Here is a 12,195-nt window from a genome sequence, read left to right on the forward strand (position 1 = left end):
AACTTATTTAACTGTTTGTTGAAGATTTCTTCTCAACTGGCTCTTAGTGAAATTTAGACAGAGGCTTTTGATAATTGTTTGCTGTTAAAGTGCAGAGAGAGATACATTAAAAATGGCCCTTAAAACTCTGGAGGGCCATTTTTCTCTTTCATATTTTCTTGATTCAAGACTCCCTTAAAACCAAGCTGACATATTTAAAAAGCTTGTTTTGTATAACCACCACTCTAAAACATCATGCACAACTAAGAAAACTAGCAAAATGGTACATTTGGAGAACTGGAACCAGTTTTTTAACAACTTTAAATGTTCATTAATATTCCATTATCAGAACTCTTAACAATAATTCCTGTAAATTGTTAATCTGTCGGAATGTTTTTTGATTCATCGATTAGTCGATTAGCCCATTGCACATTCTGAAAGGCCAAAGTGATGATTTCATATCTCTTATTCAGTCAGGCCAACAATCCAAAATTCAGATATTTAATTAAACATAATACAAGACCTGATAAAGGGCTGTTAAAATTGGCCCAAATGTCTATAATACTGTATATTCCGTCTTATTCCTTTTATTTTAGCGCATTATTTCCAAGAGAGGGCAAACCAATACGAGAGACTTAACTACCTATGTATATTTAATTAAACATAAAGTTTCATTTTGAAATAAACAAATAAAATAATGTCCTATACCATAAAACATATTTTAAAGATCATAGCACATTCTCCCTCTCCAGAGTTTGCAGGTGGCAGGACATGACGTAGCCTGGTTTGTAATTTGGTCACAAACAACCAAGTCTCTTTTCATTTGTTAATTTTGTGTGATGACTTTGTCCCACAGAAGTTTGTTCTAGTTTAAAAAACTGTAACAACTAAATGTAAGCTCAACTATAAAATAAGCTTCTTGGTAGAGGTCCTGTGTAGAGGAGTTGAATTATTACACAAAAAGTATTGCTCATATCAGGCACAGATCTCATACATCACACAGGTAAATATTTGCAGATGACATGTAGTTTATGTTTGCCCAGGAATAGTCTTGTTTGGCAGAGTTCAGTGTATAAATTAGAAGATAATCAGTCACTTTGCTCCTTTTTGTGAGTGAAATATTTTCCCAGAAGTTAATAGTAGCTGAATTTTAAACATGGATATCAACATCATTTAGTGGATATGGAGAGCCGGGGCAGCCTGGCAGGCGGACAGGAGACAATTAAATGTAATGCATGCATGCATGCACACACACACACCCACACACAATCTCTCTCTCTCTCTCTCTCTCTCTCTCTCTCTCTCTCTCTCTCTCTCTCTCTCTCTCTCTCTCTCTCTCTCTCTCTCTCTCTCTCTCTCGCTCTCTCTCATTCAGCTAAGATGGACTTACAAAGACAAACAAAAACTCTTACAAGAAGATTACCGGTAAATCAAACTTTTGATTTTAGACAGACCATGTTAATGTGTGTCTCCATCCATTTAATGGCTCACTAAGCATCTTGTGTGTGCGTTTCTTGGTGTGTGCATATTTGTGTGTGTGTTTCTGTATGTATGGATGTATGTGTGTGTGTATATGTACATATCAAATCGACTCCCACCTTCTGCCCCTATTCTCCATTTCCATTGAAGTGGTCGATATCCCTGTCTCAGACAGAGGAGGTCTAAATGCTGAGGATGTGGCGCAGTTGTCAGGCCCATTAGCAGGACTAATGGTGGCCTAACAGCCCTGTAAACCCTTAGGGAGGAAGACCTACCACCAGCAGCAGGACGGGCTGAAAGGTCCCTAGGCCAGTAGTAGGAAGGGGGGCAGCATAGATGTGAGGCAGGCAGCAGCTGTGGCCTACAGTAGACCCCATCTAAGTGGCTATTACAATATCTGGATCCCTTTACTGCATGGATCTACTTTCACACCAGAGAGAGAGGAGGAGGGAAGGGGGTGTGTGTGTGTGTGTGTGTGTGAGTGTGTGTGTGCACGTGCACTCACACACACACAAATACACACACACACACACACACACACACACACACACACACACAATCACACCTTTCTACTGTTTCCACCTTTCTTCCCACAAGTGGATATTGATGCACACAGTGCGCTATGTGGCTTTATGTGTGTATGTAGTTGAAGTGTGAGGACACAACAGGACACATCGTGACATTCATGCTTGTGTAATTGTGACAGGAAATGTTTTTGAAATGGTGAACAATCACGTGTAATGATTATCCAGGTCTGTGATTACTGTTATATTTCTACTACTATGTGCTTTTCTAAGAGTATATAATTCCGCATTACTAATACTAACAACTTTACTTATCTTCTGCATGATAGGGTGATTTTCCAAAATGGCCAACTTTAGATAAAATAGAAGTGTATGAATATAAATGAAGATAAAATATAAATGTGATTCCACAGTTTATTTTAGAATTGCAGCTGTAGTGTGAGGTATAAATGTCACCCACACTGGAAAAAAAGTTGTAACTTGCAAACATTTGGAATCTTGACAAATAAAAAACAGTTTGCCGTTGGCACACAGGCCTTAGGGAGGAAGACCTACCACCAGCAGCAGGACGGGCTGAAAGGGCCCTAGGCCAGCAGAAAGAAGGGGTCGAAGCAATCACGTCTTTCTAATCAGAATACTATATATTGATCCCCTAAAGATAATTGTTTAGTTGCAGTTGCTCACAGTCAAATTCAAGGTAAAAATAAAATTAAGTAAGAGGGCCTCTAGAGGGCTTTGTCACATCAACATAAACATGTTGTTTGGGGGCCCTTGCTGAAACGACTGATGCTGTTCTTCTTCTTGGGAGTTCTCAGTCTCTTTTAAAGTAAGCTTTTGATATTAATGCATGTCTGTGCGCGGTCATGGAAGGCTTGTATCACGTGGACGCGCCAACAGTTTGTTGTCATTAATTAGAATTCCTCATGGGGGAGACAGAAACTACACACAATAGCATTAATGATCACTTGTAGTATAGTATCCTGGTAGAGTCTTCCTGTCGTCATCCTTAAGCTACAAAGTCTTCTTCTTGCCGTCTCTCTCACTTCATCTTCATCACCTACTTTATCGAGCCCTCTTTCGGTTCATGTCTCCCAATTCTCACCTCCCTTCTCACTTTCACTCTCATTCTGGCAGCTCCTCTTGGTCAACTGGCAGACCATTGTGAGGGTGTGAAATTTGGCATGGGGGTTGTCATTATCATTAAATAGGAAATAAATTACATTACAATTTGGCACATGAATTTAGCAGATGTTTTTGTCCAGAGCAACTTACATCCCCCCCCCCGCCCCCCCATTTTAATTTTTGCTTTTATTTGAGAATTAATGAAGAAAGCAAACTTGAAATGTGTGGCGAGAGAGGGGCTATGTATTCATAAGGTAATATAGATATTTTACCTTATTTGTTAACTGTACCCATACCCCAAAAAGCATTTTTTGGCCTTTGCAGCAACAAACCCAGATTTAGAATGTTGAAAAATATAATAAATAGAAAGTACTATAATAAAGATCTGTGGCAACAACAACATTTTATTTGGCTGTAACTGGGAGAGTGTGTGTCACTGAGATGAATCATTTTTCAAAGCTAGTGAAGATGATCCTGACGTCCCGAGCAGTTGTAGGTGTGTTTGGAGCATACTTACAATTAACCCATATGCTGCTCATATATACACACACACACACATACACACACAAACACACACACAAAAACAAACAAACAGAAGTCATACAACATGTCTCAACCCTCTCTGTTGTAGGTGGATGGAGTGCAACACACACACACACACACACACACACACACACACACACACACACACACACACACACACACACACACACACACACACACACACACACACACACACCAGTTAATTTGTCCAATATTTTGTTCTAGGCAGACTGCCCATTTCCAATATGCTAAGCACAGGGGATAAGAGTGTGATCACTGCAGAAGATCCAGCTCTCTGTGCCAAGTCCTGTCACTCACTGCCATGCCCACTGCTTTGTTCTGCCTCAGCACGTCCTTCTGATGTTAGTATTATTCACAAAGGGTAGGTTTTGTACTGTGAGAGCAAGTCCAAAAAAACACATGGACATCAAAGCAACAGATCTGGGCCAGAATATAATCATGGATAGCTTCAAATATTTGAACTACTTTAACTGGGAGTTGATTATCATGCCAGACGCTCATGAAGCACAAAAGCTTGAACCTGACTTAATCCCAAAATAGACAGAAGTAAGGAAGAAATAGCATTTATTAAAGTTTGACACTAGATCCAGTTGAACAAGAAAGTAAAATAGGTTAAGAATCATTTAATAAGACATAATTTGAAACCTCAGTGTAATGACCAGTGATCTTAAAGCTTTTTAAGTAAAAATATTGAACTAAATAATGCACAGCCTCATGACTCTGCCCAGAGCAGCAGCATATTAACATTTTTCTTTTCTTTGGTTTCCAGTTGGCCTTCAGTTTGTCCTTGAGTAAATATCCCCCCTCTCCCCACCGAAAATAACAAACATGGAAAAACCATGTGACACCCTCTCTTTTACTTTTTGGAACACAACATAGTGTCTGCATGAGAATCGCAATGTTTTTGCAATTACTTTGAGCATGGCAGTTGTAAGTATAATTGATTAAAGGTATTTCTTTGTATGTGCGGACATGTGCAAGTCTTTCTATGCTGGATAATGTCTGCAAAACCACTTCATTATTGCCACTTTGAGATAAAATATTTGCATTTGGCATCCTCATAGTGCAACTTTCTCAGACCAGAACATTTTTCTACTCTTGAATCTTAATGATTTTTTGACTGATTGATCCTTCAATAAAACAGCAGCAATATAAGACTTCCAGGGCAGTATAAGTGCCCTTTTGTGTGTGTGCGCATATTTTATTTGGCTGTAACTGGAAGAGTGTGTGTCACTGAGATGAGTCGTTTTTCATAGCTAGTGAAGATGATCCCCCCAAGCAGTTTTAGGTGTGTTTTGAGCGTACTTACACTTAACCCATATGCTACACACACACACACACACACACACACACACACACACACACACACACACACACACACACACACACACACACACACTCACACATACACACACACACACACACACAAACAAGCAGAAGTCATACAACATGTCTCATCCCATCTTTGTTGTAGGAGTATGGAGTGCAACACACACACACACACACACACACACACACACACACACACACACCTAAGACTCCTGTGGGGCTCTCTCTGAGTACCCCTGGCCTAGCTCACTTCCTCTTAATGATGTAACTCATTAGCTGGCCCAGAAAGAGCTCACTATGAAGGGTGATGTCATTCCCATTGGAAAATCTCTTCTGAACTGAGAAATGCTGCAAGGCCACCATCATATACTGTAGGTTTATTTTAATGTAAGGAATAGTTTGAAAATATGCTTATTTGCTTTCTATAAGAGAGTGGTATCAGTTGTCTTCTCTAACTCTTACCAAAAGAAAATGAATGAACGTATTGTGTAGAGCTATTCCTTTTAATATAGCCTAGTCTGTGCAAAGTATAATTTTCCAAGTTTCTTTATTCATGTTATAATGGTACTACTGCTGCACCTATGCACTTAAATTGGTTCCGGCTCATTACAATGAGTCTTTGCAGCCTTTCTTCTGCTCGTTAGCTCTTCGTAAATGTTTATTAAGTGCAATTTGTTTTAATGTGTCACAGTGCTGACGAGCTTGGGTCGTGATCTTGTTCGGAGATTGTTTGGAGACAAGAGCTCCAGCTGTCAAGTCATGTTTCATCAGCTTGGCTTTGTTTGGGTTTTGTAATGCTTGTTTTCTTATACAGAGAGAGAGATGGAGAGAGGGAGGTTTCAGGATTGCCCTCGTCTAACAGGATGAAATCCTTCTTTCTGAAAAAACCAATTGCCCTCTCTTCTATGTTCTCTTATATTCCTCTCATATTTGTTTATTTTCAACTTCTTACCCTAGAGTGGTTTATCATCACTTGAATTCCTTTCATTTCACAGACATGGCTCTGTGTCATTAAGCCTTTCCTGAGTGAAAAGAAACAATTGATAATATCTTTTTTATTTGAGCCACTGGGCTGTAGAAAATAGCTTGATGACCAATGCAGTACAGGCTGACAATAGAAATTGACAGTAACCTAATTTTACTTTAGCCGAGTGTAAAATGGAATCAAATTGGGAATAGATGGGCAACAAGCACCACACCGATTCCTCCCAGCAGATCCTAATCGCATCAGAGCCCTTGCTGTAGTGTCCTAATGTCATAAATATAGCAGCAACATTTTTTTAAATTGACTTTGGCTCCACTCAACCTGGTGGATCCTGAAGCTCTGAAGTCTATGAGCACTTATGTGGGATCAATTTTCAAACTGCTTTCCACTCATACAAGACATTAATAGAGAAATCACAAATCTGTTTATAGACTGATCCCGGCCTACACTACCTATTTGAACAATTTCATTATCAGAAAAGTTGACAATAGTTTTGGAAACAGTGTTATTTCTCTAAATTACAATACAATACAATACATTACAAAATTTCAATCAGGGATCAACTATATGATCCGTTATATTATGACATTAAGATTTACAAGTTGCACCTTCTTTCAGGTTTTTGCAGAGTCTTATTTTCTGTGTGGGATGCCAGCATTATTTACAGAGGCTCAGGTTTAATTGTATGATGCATAGTTCTTAGTGGGCTCCAAAAAATATTGTACATGATTTTATGGTTTCATATTTATGATGTGGATATGAATTGGTGCATTGCATAATGCCCCTGAAAAGGACAAGCATCTTGATTGTTTAGAGTGCCCGCACTATGAAAAAATTGGTTTCTAAATGTCCTCTGCCTTCAGTCTCCGGGTGAGCTGTTCAAAATCTGCACGGCTTTCTACGTAACTAGCCAAGACGAGGTGGCAAACCGTAGCATGCTAGCTTGTTCTCAATGGCAAAACACTGCTACAATACACACAAGTTCACCATAAACTACTACATATACCTGTTCTGCAGGTATTCAACAATTGCCTCTTGTTTAGAAGAGGGTTCGGTTGGTTATGAGGAAGTAAAAAAACAACAGCAGTGTAATACACAAGAAAATGAAAATAGAAAACGCATTCAAAATAAAATGGATAAGACAAAAAGTTTAGTCATTATGAAGGTTTTTTCCTAAGAATTCCCTGTTCTTCATTAAGTAACGTATCAGGCATGTCAGTGTAATTACATTTGTTTCAGTCTTTAACTGAAATTTAACTTTAACGGAATGCTAATTTATATTTCCACACCAAACTTAATGATCTTTTCCACAGTCCTGCATGATGTGTAAAACAAATCCAATCAGGCTATAATATCTGCTCTCCCCTTCTTTTCTTTCTCTCTATCGCCTTCTCTTTTTTACCAGAAGGATCTACCTCTGCCACGGAAAAGTAACAGGTAAGGTCACATTTACGCATTTATTTCTTTGTATGTATGTTGTTGAGATACTGTCTCTAATTTGTGTGTCCACCTTTCACTAAATTGCAGGTGAGTTAGTCCGCTGTTAGATGTGCTACTATGAGGTTTTTATTTTATTGTAAGCTTCGGTTTCCATGGATTTAATGAAATTGTGTGAGCTTCATAGAGTTGTTTTCCAGTGAGGGAAACTGGAAATGTGATTAATTCTCTGGAAAACTGAGACAATATCAACATATAGGGTTTCTCATATAGAAGACACTTTAGTGTGCTATGACTTAAAGTGCTCATATAATGCCCTATTTTCAGGTTCCTAATTGTATTTAGAGCTTACATCAGAACAGGTTTACAAGGTTTAATTTTGAAAAAGAGAACATGTTTTGTTGTACTGCACATCGCTGCAGCTCCTCTTTTCATCTTGTGTTTCGAGCGCTCTCTTTTAGCTACAGAGTGAGGTATCTCACTTCGGTTCCATCTTTGTACGACGGCACAAATGCACAGTCCCTAGGCCTGGACTACTACCCAGTCAGAAGCAAAGTATGAGGGCGTGCCGTGCTAGCAGCTAGGCAAGCATTATAACCTGTTACAAAGTGATGTAAGTTTGTCACCTAAGTAAAGGCTGGACTAAGTAGAGCTGTTTGGAGCAGTTTGTGAGCGGGGTTTTCTTTTGGAGATGGGGTGTGCCTTTGGGGTGGACTTTGGGCTTTTTCACTTTGTAAACCTATAATGTCCACAAAAAAGATACATAACACAATAAAGGAAGGGAAAATCTGTATGAGTATGAGTACTTTAATATACCCGGATGCATTTTCTTTTGCTGTTTTTGTTGTTCATATGTTTTCTGAGCTGAAAGTGACAAACCAAACCAAAAATAAATATCATATTTTAGTGCTTGGAATCTATCCAACTTTGTAGAAGGAAGTTGTGTTGAAATGATGGTATTTTGCCGTCAGACTGCAGCATGTTCCAGCTCTGCGTGAGCCCTTTCACTCTCAGAGCGTCGCTGTCGGCCCAATCTGTTGCACCAGTGAGCTGTGCAATGAACGTTCCGCAGCAGGAGAGCCGTGCTTTGACCTCAATGCCCCGCATGGTTGTGGGAAGGCAGAGAGGTTGAGAAGGGAGAATAGAGCAGCGGTGTACATAATGTGTAACACAAATTAGTTAAGCCATCAAAATATTGAGGGAAGATAGTAAATGACTGAAGTTTTCCTTTATGAAATGCATGCTTTATTAAAGGTATCGTAATACTAAAATCGCATCTCCCTATGTACATTGAAATAATAGTTTCAGTAATCAATTCCCTTGTTCATAGAGGCCTCAAATAGATCCCTTCTTTGAGTGATATCAATGTATGTGACTCGAGACAAACTTCACAGCCCTTGTACTGTGTTATAATTACTTTTAGAGTTTTGTTGAAGCTTATTTGAGGCTTCAGCAGTCTTTGCAGTACCAAATTTCCACTTTGTGGGTCCATCAACACTGCTTGCTAACTGAGATCCAGCAAAGGGACAGGTACACAATGTTTTTCTTCAAAGACTGTGACTGGATTTTTTTTTTTTACTGAGGACTGTAGATTTATTCTCCCATCACTACCATTAAAATGGCTTTAAAAGGGGATCTCTTTGGTTCCAATATGACCACAAAAAACAATTACAGTGGGGGAAAAAAACTCTTTCACTGTACATTTGGCCATGTGAATATTGGGGAACAGACTTGATTCTAAAGATGTGAAACTATCCTTCTAAAGCATTAGATAGTGCTGAACATGTAGCTAATAAATCTCCCTGAACATTATTAGCGAAGAGTAGAACATGCTTTTTTTGCCTCACATGTCTCTACCATCATCAGAGCTTTTACTCATTTTGTGCATTACACTTACCGAGGAGATAATTATTTCCATCTGATGTCCATTGCGAAAGAACTCCCATAAATCTGCTTAGAAATTGTAGAAAAAAGATGCTCATGTCTGCAGAACGTGGCTGAAACATCACATTTTTAAGCTTTCTTAACTATCAAAGTAATCAAGTGATAGTGGTTTGTAAATTCATGGGTACATTGCAAACAGCAAATAGCTAAATCAGCATACTTATATACTTTAAACATTATAGGCTAAAAGACAGTGCTCAAGCTGTAGCCTATTGTTTGAAAGTGTTGTAGATGAAAACATGGAAGTGATAAGCAGAAAATATGAGAGAGAGAGACCCTCTCATTGCTCATTTCAGCTCTTGTCATGCTCTTGAATGAAATGATTAATAGAAATTCCTTCAGAATATCAATTTTGAAGCCAGATATTAACAGGCAGCTTCACAAAACATGACTGGCAGAGAAATAGAGAGATACAGTTGGCCTCTCCACAGAGATAGATAACATTTAGCGACTGCATTAGAAACCTCTGGAGTCTTTTTCTGTGCCATTTAGAATAGAGTGGGATTTATGATCCAGAGAGGTTTGACAAAACTGATTAAAGTATCTTAATTTGTGGTACATGCCTGTAAAACTGTTACATCTATCAGTTATCACAATAAAAAGGGGAAATATAAAGCATAAACTAATGTCTGTCTTTTAATTCAACTGATTCTGTTGTTGTAGTGTCTGAGTATGTGAGTCTCTGTCCATGGTGCTGAAATAAAACTCACCATTCTTTCATTCTCTTGCCCACTGTTTCACTCTATTACTCAAAATATGACTGAAACATACAGATTGACATTAGTTTGTAGCTTTTGTCTCCGGCAGCTTTTTTTTGCTACATCTTAATTACTGTTCACGTTCTGGCAATATCCTCACTTTTACTTTGATAAACGGTGACTATTCTTAAGTACTGGATTTTGAAAGCCGTAGCTGGCTGCTGCTGCTAAATGCACCTCACAAATCAGGCAGAATGTGAAAAAAGTGTCTTATGTCAGCTCAAAAGACTGCATTTGAACACCGCGTGGAGTGTAATTTTCCACAAAATGCGTACACTTTACCGTCATCATTTTGAGTGTTGAAATCCTTGAAATTTCTCTAATATTGCTGTAGTCCAAAGTCATACTTTTTATCTGTCTACTTACAGCTTGGCCCCTTATTTTCTGTGTGTGCAGAAGGAAGGACGTAACTCTAATATGTCTGTTAATTCCCTTTCTTTAATGTGTGTCTGTATCCATGTGTAATTACAAATTACTGCCTTACTCGGTTCGGCCATGTGTGTGTGTGTGTGTGTGTGTGTGTGTGTGTGTGTGTGTGTGTGTGTGTGTGTGTGTGTGTCTCTGTGTCAGTGATCTGGTGTGCAGCATGCATGTGTGTGCCTGACTGCTGTCATCGGGTGTGTTTTGTCCCTGACCTCCATGTGGCGGGGTGGCAGATGTCACAGCATGACATGAAGGAGACACTGGAGCTGGAGGCTCACGGTCAGCTCTCTAAGCTCCCTGTAGCCCTCTTTCTGTTTTGTATTTTCTGCACTCATCCTCCTGTGGGTGGAGCTGGAGTCTTATAATATGGGTGTAATGACTGGGCAGTCATTGCAGGATGAGAATAAAGTGACCTGAAGGACAAACAGGAGGTTACTAGAAATTGAAATCCGGAAAGGTTAAATACGCTTTAGAAGTGACAGAGAAAAACTCTCCCGCATTACACACTCATGTCTTCTATATGATATCATGCTGTCCATCCCTGTCTGTGACCCCCCACTGTGTTTCAGTGATATCACCACCTCCCTTCCCCCATCTCTCCTCTCCCATGTATATTTTATCCATCCAGACTCCCACATTATAGACGGCATCCATTATTGAATTACTCCCCTCAGCACTACTGTGCAACTGTCAACCCACGTCAGCATTAACATTTGGTGGATTTGTTTCAAAGGGTTTGAAGAAGGGTGTACACACACACACACACTTAGAAAAGACATCTCTCTTGGCTGGGCATTTAAGAGCAGCTCTTGTGCTAGGACACATGATGATGATGCCAGAACTCACCCAATATGGTATTTTACATAGAAAAACTGAACTGTGTCTCTTTTTGCATTTTAAAGAATGCTGCCATAATTTTATATTTTCCTTGCTGTCAATAAACCCCATTGCAACCTCCAAACCAATGGTGTGTTAATCCACCTGTCAATGCTTTATTTTTTTTCCTGTCTGTGTTACTTAGCTCCAAGCACGTTTGTTCCTACTGAAGATCTAAATCTTTATAAATGCATCACTAATATATGGTTTCATTTAAAAATGGCTCAGTAATTTCCTAAAGCAGCTCAACACTGTAGTTTTTAGCAAAAACTACTTAACCAGGGGTGCATGTTTTGGGGTCTATATTCAGCTGTGGATTAACAGATATTTGCAGCTCTAGTGAGTATATAACAGTGTCTGTGTGATTGACTCAAAATAAACTACAGTGCACATGCAATAAGGGAACATTTTAAATCTATGGAAAAGTGTGGTTAATTGATGTGTTTTAAAGGATAAGCCTGATATTTAACATTTTGTTATTATCAAACAATCCCATTGAAACCGACAACACATTTATTCTACTGAGAAGTCTGTGTAGCTAAACCATCAGGTAACACACTACTGAAGACGTACATTTTCACCCAGTTCTTTTTCAGAATAAAAGGCTAAATATTTTCCCAAAACAGCAGGGTATTTTGAGAATAAGTTACTCAAACTGGAGTTTGAGTAACTTTCAGCAGTAGTTTGACTTTCCCATGTTCATAGTAATGAAGGAACATGTTACCGGTAACACTTCACAATAACCATCATCAATAGATGGTAAATTGATAGTTAA

General features: G+C 38.9%; 1 protein-coding gene across 2 annotated transcripts in view; it reads left to right on the plus strand.

The window, feature by feature from the left end:
• The window catches only part of mast1a (microtubule associated serine/threonine kinase 1a), a 63,297-nt gene that overhangs the window by 2,804 nt on the left and 48,298 nt on the right, over positions 1 to 12,195 (plus strand). The window contains exon 2 of one of the 2 annotated variants that reach the window (XM_034899788.1): positions 7,388 to 7,419. In XM_034899788.1, the coding sequence (XP_034755679.1) occupies positions 7,388 to 7,419 (32 nt within the window). The remainder of the gene's footprint in view (positions 1 to 7,387; positions 7,420 to 12,195) is intronic. The other variant, XM_034899798.1, reaches the window with a different exon arrangement.

The sequence above is a fragment of the Etheostoma cragini genome, chromosome 2 (genome assembly GCF_013103735.1).
Source record: "Etheostoma cragini isolate CJK2018 chromosome 2, CSU_Ecrag_1.0, whole genome shotgun sequence".
Classification (NCBI taxonomy): Eukaryota; Metazoa; Chordata; class Actinopteri; order Perciformes; family Percidae; genus Etheostoma; species Etheostoma cragini.